Below are 21,189 nucleotides of genomic sequence, written 5' to 3' on the forward strand. Positions count from 1 at the left end.
ACAGACCAGCAGGATGTCTCACAAATCCCCAAAGGACAATGATGACTCTTCCAAATATTATTGCTGTATATAGTAACATTCAGCTGTTATTTAAAGATTGAAATTACTTTCTAAAATAATTTTCCTTCACTGTATACTTTTATCTCTTTAAGCATACAAGTAACAGACTGAAATCAAAACAACTTTCCTAGCAGCTTATTACAACATGTTCTGGTTTGCTTGTTAATGTAAATGTTTCAATACCATCAGCTGTGCCAATTTCTATGAAGTCAAAGAGCTTCAAGTGTGGCTTCCTCATGTAAGTAAATCAGCACTATTTTTGAAAATTGTATTAAAATACATCATTTTGTTTTAAGGAAATCTTTAATCTTACTCATCATAGACTTTTTAGAGAGTTTCTTCCCATGCTTTCAAAAGAAACTCACAATGACTAGTTACTGCTAAACCTAATATAGATCTGAACATGCTAACCCCCAGCTGCTTCTGAAACATTCCATACTGTAGCTATGCATGGCCAAGAAAATTTGCTTCAGAACACTGAAAGCTGAAGGCAAACCTAATACTTGCTTTAGCATTACCATACCTAAAATAAGAGCTACTGCACTGATTGTATTATTCATTGTCATATTCAGGTATATGGAACACTGCTATAAAATACAGCCTGCTGCACCAGGTTATAATGTACCAATGGATTCTGAAACAGAAATTAAGTCCCAGTTGCCACTTGTTACAGTAGGCATTATCTAACTAAATATTTGAAGTGTAGCCATTTGTATTAAGTGACTCTGCTATTACTCTGGCTAGTACAGAAGTCACTTTACATCTTTCAATATGCTCAAAAACTTCAGAGATACAAAGGGCTCTGAAAAAGCCAGTATTTTCTGCACACATCTTGTATTTTGAACCTTCATCCCCTTCTTAGATACTATTTAACTCCAAAATATCTAAAATTATCTAAAAATAACCAGCATCTTCATTTTCATCAGGGAAAAGCACCTTCAGAACCATATTTGAAAAAACTGAATCCTTACTGTTCAGAACAGTATTTATGGTTCCAAATCACAACTGGAACCAGTCCATTCCAGCAGTTTGCACTCAGTAACCTGAGCTCCCCAGACACCTTACGACTTTCAGAAGAAAGTCAACAGTGCTCTTGAATCGCTACACCTAGAATAACTAACTCACTTAGTGAGACCAGCTAAAAATTACACTGTTACATGCAAACTGCTCTCAGAAATTGAAGTGTCTCTGCTCTATCATAACTTCCTTCAAAATTTTGAGTTTAATGAATTGGGAAAGGTTAAAAGCTTGAAAAGCATGCCAAGTGACTACTCAGAAGTAAAACTGGGATTACAAAAAAACCATATTTACTACCAACTCATTTATAATTAATGGAATTCATTAGTATTCCTTGGATTATAACATCCATATATAGGAACTGTGCCCTGTCATAGTGGTATCTAACACAATAAATTCCTAACTGGGGCTCAAAACATGAGTAAACTTTTCATATCTAATTCTAAAACATAAAACAGCAGTTGCAAAGTATCTAGAAAACTTGAAAAAATATTTGGCTTCTGAGTAACAAACAAAAAAGTGAAGCAAAACCATCATACTGACATATGCTTACCCCTCCTTCATGTCATTAATGGGAAGTGGAACTCTCCCTCCCCTGTCAAGGGCTGAAGTAATGTTTATGGCATTCAAGCGTTCTGGCTGCCACACATTTTTCACTGCTCCAAGGAAGTCCCCCAGAACTTCACTTGCCAGCATTTCTTCTACATTCATGTTCCTTATGAAGAATTCCGCTTGATACGGTAAAGGAAAATCTACCCGTGATGAAAAAGAGTATTGCATTAAACAAAGGCTCCATAAATCCAAAAAAAAATCTTCAAAATATCTGGAGTAATGATTAATGTAATACTACTTAAGATTGATTCACCTTCCCAAAAATCTTGTGTTTGAATTTGCCAATTTTGAACCTACTGTGATTATGTTAAATTCAATAGAGAGTACCATTAGCTGCTACTTGAGCTGAAAACCTTCAGTTATTTATAAAACAACAGGGAAGAAGCAGACTAGAGGAAAAGAGTCTCAGTTGCTAAAACTTCATTAAACAGATATAACTACGTTCCTGCTAATTTGGGGGTCAAAACCAATCCGCAGCAACAATGGATTCCAGCTCATGACACTGCAGAATGTAAATGTGACAAAGAGAACTAATTTTACGGTCCAAATATCCATATATGCCATAAACTGCTGTTTTCTGACTCTGCCTACATAAGTGTTCATTGCATAAGGTACACATAGAACTAAGAAAATTAAACAACAGAAAAAGAGTGAAATCCTTCATGTAAGGTCTCTTTGAAAAGACAAGGGAAATTGGAATCAGAACTTTAATGAAAAACAAAGATGCAAACATTTTACTGTGAGTGAAAAAAAACAGTCCTGAATGACAGAAATAACCTGAATCAAAAAATCAAAATGAATTAAAGCAGGAAAAGTTCTCTTACTTCTCCCCTGTGCCTCTATGTTTAGTTTGAATACCAGACAACTATTTTACAGTGTTTATCTTCAAAAGCAGGAGCCCATAAGAGGGTTTTGCTGATTCAGTTAAAAATACAATCAGCTATATTCTGTACATACCTTCTGCTGACATTATATTAATGATCAAATTGTGTCTGGCTGTTTCAAAGGTACGCCTGTTATATGCAGTGATCTAGAGTGAAAAAGATTACAAAACAATGCAAAAATGAGAATTATATAAATGAAACATCAGTGAAAGTTAAATTGGTAACTTAGAAATACTTATCAGTTTTTAAGTACTTTGCCTCCTCATTTTGAAACATACGAATATTCATTCACTAACATAAAATTTAAAGGTAAGGTCAAATTATTTATTGCAGTACTACCCTCATGTCAGGATATTGGAATTTTCTTGGCCAGTCTAGACTCAAATAAAATTAATGAATATGTGAAAATAATATATTTTGGTCCTGATAGAAGTGGTCTGCCATACATGTGTATTCTTTCTCTTCTGTTATCTTTAAGAACTACCACAAGGACAGATTGGTTTCTCCATTTCCCCAAGCAGCCTCCAATCCCCACCTCCATCAACACTGTAACATTAAATTCATTGATAGCTCCTAGGAAATAAACTACATGGAGAGGTTTTTTTGAAGAAAAAAGTGTTGTGATGCCAGGAATTCTCATCTTTGGGACTGCTATTTAGTTTTAGCTCTGGCCCCAGTGAAGTCTCACTCCACGAATGGATTCAAAATAATGCTTAAATAGAAGTAGTTTTAAAAAAAATCCTGTCCTAGAACCTGTAAATGTAGGGGAAGTGAAAACTAGAAGGTAGATGCAAAATTTGTGACTCTAATCTTTTGAAACATACACCTTCATGAATAAAATAAGCAAGGATACCAATCTAAAAGTTAAAATGTTTAGGATACCTGAAATGCATGCAAGTGGTTACTTCTCAGTGGTGACTCTACTCCAAGGCTGTACTACCATTAAGTGATCATTCATAAGAAATACAGAACAAGGCTGGCTATCAGTATAATTATGTATTATCTTCTCTACCTTTTTTATCCCTGCAAGGTGATAAATATTTCATGAAATAAACGGAAAAAAACTAATTTTCTTTCTAATTTTAGCCTTCATTCGCTCATTTCAAGAGCAAAGGAGAGGCAGAGGAGTGACAATAGTGACAGAACTATGTTGCTTCTCAGCAAACAGAACCACAAACTATTGTGACACTGGCTAATAAATAAAAAAAAGTAACAGATGTTGCACTTCTTTTAAAGGATTTGAATGAAAAGGGAAAATGCTGTGGAGTATCTACTGCAGGTTTGTTTAAGTGGAGAGAGAAAAGCTTACCCAACACAATCAGATCTCATTTAATGTTACAATTTCATTATAAAATTAACAGAAAATAAATTTGAGATTTCACTAGCTCTAATTCTGCTAATTTTTCAAAGGGTTTCTTCAACACCAGCTGAACCACCAATACCCAGAAAATCAAAGCTCTGTACAGGAGCAGGGCAGCAGCCACTGTGAGCCTGCACTCCAGCATGGCCCACACACCACAGGCCGGCGTGGCAGAGATTGCCTTGTCCTGAATATTCATTCAGACACAAACTGTCCTTGCACAGCTTTCAAAGGAGCTTGAGCTCAGGATGTTACCTGCTCTACTGCAGTGCTGTGCATAATGCTAGGCTCTCCTCATCATGAGGTCTCCTCCAGTTAAGTGAGCTCCCCATGACATCCCCTCAGGAATTATAACATGATGGAAGTTCTATTCAGGCCAGGAATATGCAATCAATCCTCTCAGAGGGCACTAGAAAGAGGATCAAATGCCATCTGCCCACGTCACACACCACAAAATTAATTCAAAAGCCACATCTAAGACTGAACTGCAAGGAATTAATTTGTATGCTAGACAAGATTTACTTCAAATTTGGCTTGGGGTCATGCTTAGAATGGAGGTCTTGATAAAGATGATAGAATCTAAAAGCACATGCCATTTAAAAACTGGCAATTTCAAATAATGGTTTCCTCTAAATAAAACTAAGTAAAGCCTGCAAGAACTTCTGCACATGACCAGTTCTCAGATGGTATTAGTCCTGCTGAAATCAAAACAGAATCATGGGTACAAAATTAAACATGGGTGAAACTATCTGAAGTATAATTTAATATTCAGAGCTATCATTCTTGAGGAAGAAAAACTACATCAAATGCAATTTAGAAAAAAAAACCACTCATCAAGGGTTTAAGACAAATATACTGCTGAAGCAGCAAAATGGCTGGAGCAAGTTATTGTGCAGATTTCTTAACACTGTGACAGTGCCTGACTCAGTCTGCTGTCTATGAAATACATGGTAGAAAATATTGTCCCTTTTCCCTTTTGAATTGCTGCTCAATGAATAATTAGTGCTTTAAAATATTTGAATAGCTAACTCTCAAAAATACACTTTTGTCATTGTTACACTCATATGAATTAAATTCATAAAAGTGTTAAATAAAATAAAATAAAAATCAATAAATATTAATAATGAACAGGGAGACATTTGATGAATAATAATTGAAAAAACCCCAAAACAATCAAACCAAAAACTCCCATCAAGCAAACAAAAACTAAAAGGCAAAACCACCCACAACTGCTTATTGACTGAACACTTTCATCTAGTGGGGAATAGTCTGACCCATTCAACCCATTTAGGTTGAATGTTACAAAGTTACGATTAAGTTTCTTTTTGCTCTGTATTTTGAATAAAACTGGAATATGAAATAGCAATTAACTCTTAAAAAACAAGGAGGAAATTGTTGACAGTTCTGAACCTTACACTCTAAACCAAAATATGTATTTTTGAACTTTTGAAAGCAAGTACCTCAATGATGGTTGGCTTGCCCACGTTCTCCACAGTTGGTGAGCCATAGAGCACTCCATCACTGTACGGTGTCCTTTGGATATAGCGCAGCCATCCAGGTCTGTCAGGGTAACCCATTAAATTGGTATTGAACGTTATAGGATCATTACTTATTTCACCTAGATAAGAGAAATTATATTAGAATATTTACAGGAAAATGTTAAATGCTTTGATTTTAATTTTTCAACTAGGACGTCATATTCTGCTTTCACTTGTTTTCTGAACCTTTCTAAGAAGAAAAAAATAAAAAAAAATTGCTAACCTTTACCATATCAGAAATAAGTGAACTATTACTTAGCACTTCTAGGTATTAAGAAATTCATACCTGGAAAGTGTAACCAACTGCAGATATAAATGTGCAGGTGCTTCCTAGAGTTTTGGCTAACTGGATGCTTATGTTCAGTAACTAGTGGGTCTGGTTTTTAGAGTCCAGTTCCACCTCAAATTGAAGCATCTAACCTCCTTACAGACAAAAGCACAAAAGTTTCAGTCCTTTAATTTCCCCTCCCAACTTACTTTTATTGATGTTTTTAATGATGGATCCAGGTACTCAATATACTGGAGAGAGTACTCCGTAATCAATAATGCCTGAAAGCTTCTGTTAGCATTAGGATACACACACAGGTCTTTGGCACCCACAGCCTGGCAATCATTTTAATTTAGAGAACAAATTAATTCAAAAAAGGATCAGACATTCCTGTGAACTGGAGCCACTGATGGCTAATAAGTACAGTGGTCCATCTGTAAAAGCCCCTCAAGTCAAACCAGTACATTGGTTCTTGTGGTTCTTATTTATACTCTTATAAGTCTGGATTTTACTTCTGGATTTTACTTATTTTATCTTTTGTAAATGAGATCAGGCCTGAACACTACCAAATCCTCACCACCAAGGCAGTGTCCAGCTGAGGCACAGAACTCAAGTCAAATCCATTCTGAGCCTGTACAGACACCTCTGCCCTGCACTCCAACTCACCTCTGAGAGGGCAACAGCATCATAGGACAGGTGATGAAAGGAGATACCAGCCAGGCTGGCCCAGAAAGCAGAAACCAAGCCCAGTGAAGAATGAACAGCTCTCATCTCCTCCAGAGAGGGACAGAGAGACTGAGATGTGTTACCCAGTCTCCAGGTACACATTTCCACATCTGGTTGAGTAAAATGAACCAGAACCAGACCAAACCAGTACTTGGTCTAACACAACTACCCTCACAATTCTCTCAGGACATTCCAGTAATCTAATCTATTGCAGTCAGAATCACAGATTCAGAATTACAGAATATTCTGAGTTGGAAGGGACCCACAAGGATCATGGAGTCCAACTCTTAAGTGAATGGCACGTACAGCTTGAACCCACAACCTGGCATTACCAGCACCCTGCTCTAAACAAATTCCCAGCACCACCTCAAAAATGATTTGAGGAAAATTCTGAAAGCAACCTGTGACACATTCTGGTTTGCCCTTCCTTTGTCAAGGTAGGCCATGACAATGATCCAGCTCAGCAGACAAAAATAAGAGTACCATGACAACACCTGACCTCACAGTGAATTTCTGACATAATCACAATTGTCTGTGGGAACAGCAATTTCAAAGGATCTGAAACCAGATTCCTATTGCCTTGGAATCACATGAATGTCAAGAGGCTGCACCTGTAAGACAAGCCATCATTAGTAAAACTTCCAAGCTCCTTCCACCTATGTGCCAAAAGGGAGAGAAAACTGGAACAGAGGCAAACTTCACTCTGCCAGTCACCACGGCATAAATTAAGACCCAGGTATCTATGTCAGGAAAAACACCCATTTTACAAAGAGATGAAGTTTTAAAAACATTTGGGTTTACTCATGTTTACTCAAAATTTAACCAATGCTAACAGAAGCTTATTTTTTCTTTAAAGTGAGTCTTAGTAACAGCACTCCCAAATAAATTCAGAAGTTTATTAGTGAAACAGGCTTTAATTATGTAAGCACTGTGCATAGGTTTTTCCTATTGTCCTGTTACAGGAAAATAGTAATATTTATATAAACTGGATACAGTTATTCCTTTTCATTGTTGATAAGCATGTGCGGCTGAATGCACTCTCTCTTCCCACCCCTACCAGACTGCTCACACATATTCTAACCTGTGGCAACCAGCCTTTTAGCTTTAGTGTATGGCAAAACCATACTTAGGAAATCACAGCTCCTTCTCTAAAACCAATCTGCTTATTAAAATTAAACTGTTTCTAAATATAGGAAGAAGGCTGAAGACCAAGGACTATTTTTAAAAATTAAAGAAAACAGTATTATGAAATCTCATATTTGATTTAATCTTCTATTTTGTCTTACATTTACTATATGCTTTCAAATTGCTCCTTCATATAGCCTGATACATACTATGTCTCAAACAGTAACCAGATAAATAGCATTTTTAACAGACGTCAATTTCCACAATTTCATATTTAATGCAAAAGCAATGAAACACTTCTTAATATCATATATATATATAATGGGTTGCTACACCTTCCCAAATTAAGTACATTTTTTCACAATATACAATTATATGCATTTTTTCCCAAACAATCACAAACTAGAATATTTTAGAAGTGCAGGACTACATATTTTACTTCATTTTAAGATATTTCAGTAGAAACTAAAACCTTACATGTTGAACCACAAGGTTTGCTAAATAAGACTTCAACTTTTTATAACAATATTTTTTCTGTATCTGCATATAATATGGAAGATCTTAGCATCTCATACCGGGCTTTGGGTAAGGAGGAAATTCCCCCTTAAAGTACTCTCTCTCCAAAACATGAACAAACAGAACTCCAGCAGAAGGGTATACATTCCGATCAGAGTGCACCTTAGACAGAATTGTGTACACTGAAAAGCAGAAGGAGAGATAAGAGACAGAAAAAAGGCAAAAATGAGACATGCTCTAGGTAACTTCATGCATTTCAACAGCAATGCAGGCATCTGGGAGAAGGAGAGCAACAAATATTAGGCACCTGTTAATAAGATTTTTAAAAGGTTACATAGATTTAAGAACAGAACACAGAGCAAACCCTCTCTTTGCCCAACGGGATCATTTCCAAGACTGCAAGAAACAAATCTGCCTATGTCAAGATTTCAAAATTTGTTTGAGCTCTTTATTTCTATAGTAATTTAAAAAAATGAGGAAGGCTATTGTAATTTTATAGTTGGTTTATTTTTAATATTACGTTAATAAAAGTACATTAAATGAGTTACACAATCATGTTCTCCTGATATTTTACATTGAGAAAGCAACACGGGAACCTTACCAATCAACAGTCGTCATTCCCCACTGATCAGAAATGGCAGATTTTTCACTTCTTGCGCAGAAAAGGACATAGCAATTCACTTCAACTGATTTCTATGAGTTCTTACAGCTAGACTTTCTCAGACCACCAGGGCAAAATACAACTCAAACTTTTGGTTACAGAGCTCTTTACTGAAGATGTTGGGCTTGTATTGAAGGATAAAATGAGAGGAGAAGGGGATTTATAGGCCAGTCAGGTGAAACTGATTCCTAACAAAAAAAGTGAAGCCATGTTTTACAGGACTGAGGATCAAAAAACTAAAGAAAATTCAGAACAATCAGCATATGTAAAAGCAATAAGGTGGTTTTTATTTAGTACAAAATTTGCTGACAAGGGCATAGCTTTTTAGGTATAACACATTTGATGCAGGACTACATACACATTTTAATGAATCAGAAGAATGAAGAAATCATTACAATAAATTAGATGGATAAGAAGCCACTTTATCAACAAGTCTCAAAATGTAAGTATAAACAGAGAACACTGATTAAATAGGCATTTCTCAAGGTGTCCTAATAAGATTGATTGTAGCTCATATTACTAATTTTATTACTACTGAATTTTAATTTAATGCCCTAAAAGAATTGATCACTGCTAATAGATTTTGTCAGCGAGATGAAGATTACAAATGTAGAAGATAAAGATGGTAAGCCACAGACAACCACACACAGCTACCAGCCTTGCTTGCCAAGCTGGAAGAAGCTTCATGAGGAATCACATCTCCAAAAGCAAATTATAGGCCATACAGCCTGGAGGTGCTGTCACCGGAAGACAGACTCCAAAAGACACTTCAGAGACATTGTAACAAACTGATAGGAACAAAGTTGTAGGTCCCAGAGGTGCTAATTCCAACTTTGGATCAATAAGCAGGACACATTTGAAATGTGGATAAAGCCCATGTAATTCTTCAATGCTGGTGTAATTTTTTATTCCTGGTATAACTTCTCCAGCCTTATAATTATACCAACTTTCTTACTTGAGATCTGCTTAAAAAGACACCATTAATTAGGCATTAATCACAGGCATTCCAGCCCTCACACCACGTACTCTGAGTGGAATCTCTCTCACCTAATTTTAGATGCCTACAGAAACAACATCCACCACTAAGTTAGTGAGGCTCCTTTTATAGTCAGTGGAGAAGAAACAGATGCTTCTAGGGGTTGATTTATTTGATTTCTCCTGTAAAGTGAGATGAATCATGTCCTAGATTCCAGGCTACACTGACTAGTCCTCCATGGACTGCAGAGGCATCTGAGAGGAGATGCAAACATCTGTAATGCAGACCTCCACATTTACATACTCCCCACTCTTCAAGCTTAATGTTGCAGAATGGATAACTCTGGACATACTACTGATCACATTCCACAGCATCTGCTTTTCTGAAAACCACTTTTAACACAATACTGAACAGAGTACCTTTCTAATAATTTTATCTTAGTGACAAAATTAAAATAATCCTGAAATTTGAATTGTTACAGCTCTGTGTAACAATTACAGTTACACGTTGTAAATAAACGTGTAACTGTAATTGTTACACAGTTACACGTTTATTTAAATGTGTCATTTTCATCATGTAGACTTACGTACAGTAAGATCATTGATTTACCTACTTAAAATTAGTAAATTATTATCCAAAAAACCTCTGCACTCAATTCTGTGAATAAGCCATAAACAGCACAAGGAAGTTAACTAATTTCCTTTAAAATATTTTCAAGAAAAGCTGAAAAAGTAACGTTAATAGAACAAAGAGCTGACAAAAATACGGTGGCTGGCTGAAGGTGCATCAAATACCTAGAAAAGATAATTTTTCCATTTCTGATGCTTTTCCTCTACAATGAAAATCCATTTCAAACAGGAAGAACAGTGAAAAAGAAATGTGCATTTTTTCTCAGTAAGCAATTCTTTCAGGAAAAAAACAAGCATAATAGAATCAGTGGTTACTGAAAAAAAAACATATAACACTTATTTTGTCTGCTATAGGAAACCTATTACCACCACTAAATGCCTGCCTGTCTCATTCCTAGCAATGAGACATTCCCTGCTACTGAAATAAGTATATCAGTAAGGATTTGATGCAGCTATAAAACACTGATCTTGGTGGAAGTCTAGAAACATCTCCCAGAAGAAAAAATCTCAGAAACCTGTTCTATCTTGTAATGACAAACACATCATAATGACACAAGTATGGTGATTAAAAACTCAGAAGTTCTTGCCCTCATTGTCAGAGATGCCCTCCTTCTTTTCCCCACAAGAAGTTTCTTCAAAACCTCCAAAAAGAAGGAAAACTATGAGTCTTCAGTCTGCTACAGCTATCACTAGCTTTTCAATAATGAAACAAGTGAAACGCTACTTTCTTCATGAGCTTTTAAAACCCATGATTATTTTCAGGAGACAGACTGGAGATGAACGTGTAATCATCATCATGGGTGATCTAGGGACAAAACTGAATACACTTAACAAATAGATACTAATCTAATGCAGCAGACTGCCAGCTGTGAATTGTCTGGGCAAATTCCCTGTGGTAGATAAAAATCTCAGGGACTGTGAAAAGCTTCTGTAAAACTAATCATGGGAAATTAAAAATCTTCATCAGGATCACATCAGATCCCTGCTAGAATTGGCTACCTTGGCAGCACCGCTTTCTTCTTTCTTGTTTCCAGATCACTTGGAGGACTTTCTGTAGATCCCAAGATCTCCTTAGACATCTTGAACACAGGCACAGCCAGGAATCCAGACAGGATTTTATCAGCCTGCAGCCCAGGCCCTGTTACCAGAAGCAGAAAACCCCTAACTCCAGAAATTTCAGCAGTTTCACCATGTTGGTTGCAGCCTGTATGTTGATGATCCTTAGGAAACAATTCACCTGGAAGTTTTTTGGGTTTTTTTCCTAGAAATTTCAATTGGTTCTCTCCCCACCGATATTTAGCAGATGAAGAACAATTCCAGAAATAACTTGATTTGGAGGCCAATCCAGATTGCCTGCCAGGATGAGCAATCAGTGCAAAGCTTCTTCTCAGCCAGTGTGCACTAGCTACAGTATTTGATGTGTATTTGCATAATGACAGTAAAATAGTCTTTTTACATTCATGTGTGAGAAGACTTTTTTAATTGTTACAGAGAAGTTACTGTATTAAGCAAACTGCAGAGGTATCTTCAAGCAACCAGCCATGATAAGAAAATGTGCAGTATTAGGTATAAACACAGCCATTATTTCAAGCAAAGCTACAGGAACACGAAAAGTCAGGGAAGACTAACAAGAACACACAGGTCTGTGAATATTTGAAGATTGAAGAAATGTAAAGTTTTCCAAATTACTTACCTTAAAATAGCACCCTACTCCTAAAACAAGGACATGACTGGAAAAGCAAGAGTAACATTAAAAGCAGGTTTGCTTGAACCAACAGGGTACTTAACCTAAACTCACCATTCTTCTGAACAGCCTTTATTCTGCTGATAACATAACTGTGGGCTCGCTTAGTCGTCCAGTTAACAGTTCCATTATTGCCATCAGCAGAGCTTAGCAAAATAGCTTTTCACAATAAAACAAATGCAAAAAAAAAAATTAGTCAGATCAACAGACTGCCACAAACAATCTGATCAGATGGGATCAGACACCTTCTACATCATGTTTTGGTTTTAGTCAAAGTTTAGGAACCACAGGTCAAAAAAAACCAGAGGTGTTTGAGTATATAAATATATAATAATATTTCTAACAATAATCTTTTGGACTCCATTTTTCCAAATAAGCTAAGTCTACACTAAATACTTAAATCTCTGCAGACAATTCTGCTGACATAACTGTACTGATAACAAAGATGAAGAAGAGCATTGTCTAATAAATCTATTTGCACAGACAAAACCTCACATACAGACAAAAATATATAAAGTAGCTTTCACTGGAGTGGTATCTTTTGGTTAAAGTAGGAAAATTAAAGTAAGCAAGCTTTGCTTTTATAATGATGCTTATATAAAGACACATGGGACTGATTGCCTTGCAGCCACAACCAATAATCAATTTTGAAAAGAGAACCCATTAAAAATGGCTGCCTACATCCCACACAACTAGAACACAGCCTGAAATCAGCTGGATCCATGCAGCTGAAGGTGGAAGTTTTAAATGCAGTGAGGAGCAAATGATTACTGGAGACAGAAAGCAGCTGTGGAGCTGACAGAAAGATTCCATCTCCCCAGCAGCAGAGGTGCCTGAGAAAGCTCCCTCCTCACTTCCCACTTTTTGTTCCTGCTCTTCTGGGATGAATAATAGGTATGTCAGCTGTACAGTTACATGCCAGCTGAAAGTGCAGAGGGAAAGACCTGCAGTCAGATGCTAGGAAAGGGAAAGTGGCCATAATGAGTAGGTATTTTTGTTTTGAAATAGTTTGGGAGTAAGAACTCATGTTAAACCCTGGATCAAAAATGGTTTTGGTCTAGCATCTTAATACCCTTGTAAAAAAAGCAATACCAGAAATATAAAGGAGCAGTACCTGTGTACAGATACACCAGTCTGCAGGAAAAAATGAACACTTATTGGAAAACATGCACAGAACATGAAAGAAGCCTAAATATCTGTGGAAACTTCTGACCTGCTACACCAGGCAACTATTAAATTAGTGATAAGACATTCTTCAAACAGAATTCAGGAGGCCAAACAGATCTGGCTTAAGCAGTAATAAAGATTCACCACACTCAATCTACACATGTAGGACAGATATCTGTTATTGATAATTCACACAAAACATCTAAAACTGAATTGAGGATGAAGTGTAGATAAATGAATTTTAATGCACTTTTAATTTTACTTATTTATTAAATTTAATAATTTGATTGATGCAATATTTGCCATACCAACACAATAACGTTTCTAACAACTTTTTTCCTGCTGGACTGATCTGCATATATTGCAAGTCTTAATATAATAACATCCTAGGGACTATGAAATTTAGTACTGCATAGGACTTTGCATAAATTTTAGTAATTCTTGAAAAACTCAAGAAATTCCTAAAAAGATAAAATAAAGTTGCTCCATTATTCCAACAGGATGAGCTGGGCAATCAGAGGCTTGTCAGCTACAAACCAGCACCAGTACCAGACAAAACAATTAATACAAGATTAGATAACTGAATTATTAAATGGAGAATAGTATTAGAGTTGTCAAAATTATTATACTTATCACAGTCCTTATTTAATCCTCATTAAGGATTTCATGCATCTTTTTTGACACTTTTGGTGAGCCCACAAGTTTTTCCTGATAAAGACAGCAATAATAACATTACCCTTAGCTATACAGCTTGTCACTTAACAGTTCACTGGAAAAGTAAATACTAAATCATTTTAGCACATTTAAATGCAATTAAAAAAAATAAAAAAAATAAAGACAAGTTCCACAATGTGTTTTTCAATATAAATGGTCAGTAAGTCTTTCATTTGGGTTCCAAGTTGTGCTAGGTTTGGCTGTGTGGATTGAAGAAGTCACCTGTCTACCTCTCCATGCTATGCTGCATTTTATAGAGGAACTGGAAAAGCAACCAGTATGCTTGTTTTCAGATCCTAGAGTTTATAGTGTGATGTTTTCATAAACATCACCACTGAATTGATTTCAAATGACAGATGTGAAAAGCAAGAGATTGGGGCTGCTAAAAAGTTAATTTGTTATATGTTTTCTCTAGTGGGTCTCACAAAGTTTTGGCATTAGCCTTATGTAACTGGGGTGGAAGAAAGATAGGAGAGAGATGGAGATGCGGAGACAAAGAATGACTTGTATGTATCAAATATACTGATAGAATTTGCAGGTAAGAACAAAGGCCAGGAGACTGACAAATAATAGAGATGACAGAAGAGTCTGCATTGTCTGTGAAAAGGTGATCAGTGATGTGCTGTTCAATAGAATAAAATGTAACTGCACAGCAGGAACAAAGGCATCAGCATACCAAACACATACTGTGAGCACACAATTCAGGGATCTCAGCTTGGGTAACAACCTAGAGATGTAAGTCAGGTTGAACAGAGCTTTCACCAGAACATTGGCTAGAACAGCTGACATGTGAACAGCTACATCAAGGAGGAACAGGCAGACTTTATTTTTGTACTTGACACAGATATGATCACTGCTCAAATGCTCTGTCTAGCAGAGCCTTCAAGAAGCAACTGACAACACGAGGAAGGCTCTGGGAAGATCTGAATATGATTAAAAGATGACAAAAGAGACCTTATACTACAGAATGCAGGGATTCAAACTATGCATTTTATCAAAGAGACAGTTTAGAATTAATTTAATCAGCCTTGTACTCACGATGAAAAGAATGTTAATAGTGTCAGGCTCTTCAGTCTGTTACACATGTTGCCACAGTTGCTGGAGAAGCCACCACTGCCTTCAACAGCAGGAGCATTTCATAGCCCTGTGCCTGGGACTTGAATATGCCCAGGTGAAGCATATCACAGTTTTTTCTTCTTTCTGCAATTATGTTTTCTTTAAATTATACATTAATTATAATTGTGTTTGTTATAAATAAAAATCACATTTGTATTAATTTATGCTCTTTTATTCCCCTTTTAAAAGTATATTTGCATAAGATTTAACAACCAAATATTTAACAGAGTGGATACTCACAGCAATTTCTGACCACACAACAATCATAAAAGGACACAAGTATCATGGAGCAATTTTACCTTCCCCATTGCTTTAGTGCACTCTGACCTCCAAGCAGTATCCTGCACCTCCACCTATCCTCTTATTCCTTCTTTGAAGTAGGATCTCAAGTCCATCTCTCCTACTATTAAAGCAGCACACAGCTCAGGCTATCAAACTCAGCCACTTCCCCTCTCTCCTACACCTCCACCTTGCCCTGGGACCTGACATAAACTCATGCTTGCTACTTTGATGCCACAGACCAGGGCCTCTGGCCATGCTTACACTGCCCCTCACTCTCTTACAGCACAACCCCACTACAAAAAGCTACCCTTGCCCTCCTCTACTGCATATCCCATCTGGCTCAGTCCTCCTTCCTCTGAATTCTGAGCTGGAAGTGCAGATTCATACACAGCACATTCTTCTGAAGGACTGCTGGAACCACACAGCAGAACAGTTAGAAAATGACACCATAAGTTGAAGTGAAACATCTGTGAAGAGAGAACCACCTGCAAGGTGCATAGCCCACAGCTGAACTCAGGCAGTTACTGAGGATCTGCTGGATACTTGCCCAGCTGGTCACATCATCCACTAAAGGAGGCAGAAGTTGCAGCACCCACCTACTCTCCCTTCTCTTCCAACTTCCACGCACTGTCCTCTTGCCTACTAGCTAGTACGTGGCAGAAATTTACTATTAATTAGAAGGGATTCTCTCAGTGGAAATTCACATTGAAACCGGATATGTTCTAACCCTTTTCAACAACAGCTACTATGTAAGAAACAGGAATTAATTTGTATCAGTTCTCCATCACAGATTGCTCAGGTCCCTCTACATTGAAACTGTTTAAAAGTCCAAATCAACCCCAGGAATGTTTCTCGGCTCTATTCTTATTAATCTTTGTTCAGTAGGCAATGGTTTTCCATCTGTTCCTGTGGTATCCACTGATTACTGTAACATCTGAACATTTCTCCTAAATCATTGAAGTAATGTAACCAAATAAAGCATTTATCAGTCTCACTGGTAAAACTTCAGCATTAGCATTCATGGGAATGCTACAAATTAACTACTTGGAGAACAAAACCCTCATGATTTATTAACAGTAGCATTTACCCATCACCATTCTCCCTCCTACTGCAGGCCTGACAAGAGAAAAATTAGGTTAGCATTTCCACGAAGGTGAGGAAAACGTTGTCAGTTCCTGTGGTTCCAGCCTGAGTGTAACCAAGGGGGTATGACCATGCCACCCTGGTGGCCTGCTATTCCATGATGTCTCACATATTTCTATTATATTTTTATATGAACTATCAGGGTATCCCTGCAATTGCATTCCAGATTTCAGAGGTAGCAATTGTACTGAAAGACAAGGAATTCAGAAAAGTCATTGGTTTCAATACACTAAGATGTCTGCTTGCTCAGTAGGTTGTTCTTTCTAACTTCTCATTTTCATAGTTTGGACTGTCACTAAAATAACCTACAATTAAAAGACATTTTGGCTGTTTGTATTGCAATTGTAACAACATACAAGATACAGATTCAAATTCCTATGGAAGTAATCAAAAGTAGCAACTCTCTTCTTTCATCTAGAAGTCTGCCAATGAAGATACTCTACACTCATAGTGACTACTGTAAATTTATCACCCTCTATTCAGGAAGAATTCAAAAGCTCTTCAGATACTGAAAAAAACCCGATACTATTGTCTAGGCTTTAAATAACTTTTTTCTTTGATTGTAAATAATCTTTCTTCTAAAGAAAGGGTTTTACTTCAGTGGCTGCAATTCCTGAAGTATTTTAATGAACTTCCAACCAAATCTAAAAACATTAAAGAGCAAAAATAAGCCTCTCTACACACTGAGCAGTTACATCTCCTGCCATAAAGCTGACTTCTTACTGTCTGGCTTTAGGACCTCCAAGATGTCTCCATGTACTGCCTATAAATAATATGTTTCTGTAATGAAAAGCATATTAATGGAACAGCTACCTTTCCCCCTCCTGTAATTACTCATTCAAGTAAGTACCTATTGACAGTAGATTGTATTGACCTGGCTGAGATTAGTAGTGCAGGCAGCATCCTCATAGGCAGGCAGACTTCCAGAGGCTCTCTGAAGGAAACCTGCTTCTCTGCCCTTATGCTTGCACCACAACAGGAACAAGGGTAGGTGTGCTGTGCTGTTAGCTGGAGAACACCAGAGCATGTGTGAGATGTTCTGCCTCCTTGCACAGGGCGCGGCTTAGCAGAGGATTAGCAGAGGAGCGTTGCCAACAGCACTCCTGCTGTCAACAGCAGGGCAGGGATCGGGCTCAGCCTCCTGGGCCCCGCCCCAGGCAGTGATTTCACAGCTCTTCTAAATGGGCATGTCTGCAGCTCTGCTCAAAAGGGGCGTTCCCAGCACACTCTGCATCACCCAGCACACACCAGTGGAAACAATCCCAAACCAGTCCTGGGCAGCACTTACACTTCAGTGAACTATTCCTGTGGGTCAACTAGCTTTGAGCCAGGTGACCCAATGCACAGTGTCACTGTACTAGTTTATTTGTCACCAGGGAAAGCAGCAAATAATCCCTAGCTGAGCAAGGGCTGGAGAATGCTTTGTGGCAGCAGTGCAGCCTTATGACAAATTAATGTGACCACATAACCACAGCCTGCAAAGTGAGAACTAATGAGCTTCTTCCTAATTTTGACCCCTTTATAGGGAAAGGAGAATGCAATTCCATTTCTCTACAACAAATAAACCGGGGTTCCAGGGACAACATGGGCACTGACAATTAATTCTAAGTGCAGAAATACAGGGCAAAACCACCAGCCACAGTCACTCAAAAGAAGTTTTGATAACTGCTCTCTCTGCAGATACACAATATGGGGGCAACTCATTGGTCTGCCAAACTAATGTGACAGAGAGCTTGTTAGTGTAACTGAGCAAACTTCTAGGAAGTCTGTTATATAAAGCTAGAGTCAAAGAACACCTGACTAGTTTCTAGTAGAAATGCTTAATCCTATATATCACTTCTCACAATGAAGTCCCATGTTTTCCTAGCAGTGGAGCATCATCAGCTTGCATCTGGGAGTCAATAGCTTCAATATGAGTACTATACTACACCCCTAGGAGCAACTGAAATCACTCTTACAACCTTTAAAGTCTTAATTCTTGTGAAATATCTGGATGATGAAATAACGTTTTGCCTCAAGGAGGATAGGGAGAAGTGAGAGGCAGACAACCCCTCTGAGTTCTGACAGCAGTCATCCTCCTCCAGAAAGCCTTTTGTCATGCATTTTTAAGAAATGCAAAAATCATAAGTAAACTTTCTTTGGAAGATCAAGTGCTGCAACACAAATGGGGAAAAAACTAATCCATATTAGTTGAGGAAAACAAAAAGAAATCTATTTACAAGTCCTGTGCTACTTCTCACATGCCATTTTGTCTGTCAGATATCTCTTGCCTTGTTAAGTAATGCTGCAGTACTGTAAAGTTTACAGGATTCAACAGAATGGATTTTCATGCTGGGCAATGCATCTTGGAGCAGCAGACAAGGCTGGAACTTCTTTATTTAGGGAGAATAGAGGGGAGCTCAGGTGAGCTCCTGGGACAGCTTTGTTCAGATCACGAACATACAACAAATCTCCACAAATTTTATATAGATATCTCTTAAAAGAATGTAACTGAACTAAAAGAAACATGAACTAAAGCTCATGCCTCCTTTTTTACATCAGTTTCAAACCACATATTCTTCTATTTTAACTAATGAAATCTCACTGAACCAACCTTAGAAAGGTCTAAGTGGAAAAGTTATCATGAAAAACCTCTTCCCTTACCATGTAGCCTGGAAAGGACTTGTGGATTAAGCTCACAATTCAGTTTCTAGAAGGTCATTTAGTTGACTTTCGTAAAATACATTATTTCAGTTGATACTGAAAGCTTATTCTCAATTGTCCTAGTTCTTCCTTGGTTGCTATCCCATAATCAGTCATGAAGGGGAAGGCAGAAGAGGTAGGAAAAATTTCCTCGTAAGGGAAAAGGAGTCTTGTCTTGCATCTAACAAATGAAGTTTTATCCTCACATTGAACAAATTCACACTTAAGTCCTCATCACATGTTTAATATATCCAGTGCCTCATGTCAATTCTGTGGCTAATAACCTATGACAAGTATGGTCATAAGTAAAAGGAGTACTAAGAGGGTACCTAGATACTATTCAAAAGGAAACAGAGCAGACTGCTTGCAGAAAACACACCACTGACCTCTCAGAACTCAAAATAACCCAAACAGATTTCTTGCTGTTAACTTACTCTTGGTGTAACAAGCCTCACAAAGGCAGTCCTGTGGCTGGGCTGCTATTAAGTGTCGGTTGTTTAATGTATTTCACTGTGAAGACACTGCAGGTGAAGAACCTGCATGAAAGCTATTATTTAGCTTTTAGGGACCAGGATCAAGACTTTTTCTGAATTCCTAATTTTGGTTCGGTTGGACTAAGTGGTCAAGAGGGGAAGTAACGGAGAAGAAGGAGAAGACAGCCCCGTTCACACCGCAGCCCGTCCCTCGCGTCAGGCACCAGGTCGAGGCACCGGAGGAGCGCAGCGGGCCCGGCCCAGTCCCCGGGAGCGGAGGCTCCCGCGCCATCCAGCGGCTCCGAGCCAGGCCCGGCTCCCGCGCCCTCCGGCACTCCCGCTCCGGCCTCACCCACCGCCCCCGGGCTCCCTCAGCCCGGGCCCCGCCGTGCCGGGAGGGGCTGTGGCGGTCCCGGGGCGCGCAGGCCGCCATCCCCGCGCCGCCTGTGGAGCGTCCTCCGGGAGCCGCCGGAGCCGCGGCACGGGGAGATGCTGGGACAGCCCGGCCCTCGCACTGACAGGGAGCACGGAGCAGCGGGAATGGGGCGCGCAGCCAGCGCAGCCGGAGGGCGAGGCGGGGGGTGGTTCCGCCGGGAGGGGACGCGAAGCCCGAGCAGAGGCAGCGCCGCGGCGCAGGCCGGCCGCTGCCGGCGGGGCCCGCCACTGCTCGCCACGGGGAGACGCGCCGTGACCGACCTGTCAGCAGGAGCGTGGTGAGGGCGCTGTGCGGCCACGGCCCCGCCGCGCAGCACCGCATCGCTCCCCGCTCCTCCGCCTGCTGCTGCCGACACCACCGCCGCCGCATCCTCTACGCCGCCAAGTACCGCTACTCCTGCCGCCGCTGCCGCCGCCTCGCCCCGCGGCGGCCGCAGCATCCTCCCCTTCCCGCCCCGCTCCTCCCCGCCCCGCCCCGGCCGCCGTCTCCAGGCAGCGCGGCCGGGAGATGCCGGGCATGCCGGGAAGAGCCGCTCGCCGCCATGGCGGGGTGGCCGCGGCGAGCGGAGGTGCTCTATGCGGGCTCCGCGGGGAGCGAGCTCCGCGGGACTCCCCTCCCCTCAGGGCGGGGGCAGAGCGGCTGTGGCCGCAGCGGAGGCTGGGGCTGTCCCGCTCGCCCTGCGGTGCAGATGTGGCGGGACGAAGCCGTGGTGCCCCGGGTGCAGGGGCGCGGCGTAGGCTGACCTGCCCTGCCCAGCCCAGCCCAGCCCTGTCCCGCGCCGGCCCTTGGAGAGCCAGCAGGGGAGGGCGGCGTCCCACACCCCACAGGCTTGCCTGGTGCACGGGAGTGTGCTGTGCTCTTGGAAAACAACGTGGAGAAACCTCCCAACAGCAGCTTTTTGAACACCTTACCCTGTCACACTAGAGGGGGTCCACCAGAGGGTCAAAAAGGTGATTACGGGTCTGCAGCATCTCTTATAAGGAGAGACTGCAGGAACTGAGCCTCTTCAGTCTGGAGAAGACTGAGGGGAATCTCATCAATGCATATAAATATCTCAAAG

At 39.7% G+C, this 21,189-nt stretch overlaps 1 protein-coding gene across 5 annotated transcripts in view; it reads right to left on the minus strand.

Moving 5' to 3' along the window:
• Window positions 1-20,567, minus strand: part of SGCE (sarcoglycan epsilon) — a 32,853-nt gene extending 12,286 nt beyond the window's left edge. For 4 of the 5 annotated variants that reach the window (XM_058026188.1, XM_058026198.1, XM_058026206.1 and 1 more), the window contains exons 1-5: window positions 20,390-20,567; window positions 8,166-8,288; window positions 5,394-5,551; window positions 2,647-2,719; window positions 1,631-1,829 (exon numbers count right to left, since the gene is read on the minus strand). In XM_058026188.1, coding sequence (XP_057882171.1) covers window positions 1,631-1,829; window positions 2,647-2,719; window positions 5,394-5,551; window positions 8,166-8,288; window positions 20,390-20,498 — 662 coding nt within the window. In that variant the 5' untranslated portion in view covers window positions 20,499-20,567. Of the gene's footprint in view, window positions 1-1,630; window positions 1,830-2,646; window positions 2,720-5,393; window positions 5,552-8,165; window positions 8,289-12,170; window positions 12,276-20,389 lie in introns of all 5 variants that reach the window. The other variant, XM_058026214.1, reaches the window with a different exon arrangement.
• Window positions 20,568-21,189: the final 622 nt, after the last annotated feature.

Source organism: Melospiza georgiana, chromosome 1, assembly GCF_028018845.1.
Source record: "Melospiza georgiana isolate bMelGeo1 chromosome 1, bMelGeo1.pri, whole genome shotgun sequence".
Taxonomy (NCBI): Eukaryota; Metazoa; Chordata; class Aves; order Passeriformes; family Passerellidae; genus Melospiza; species Melospiza georgiana.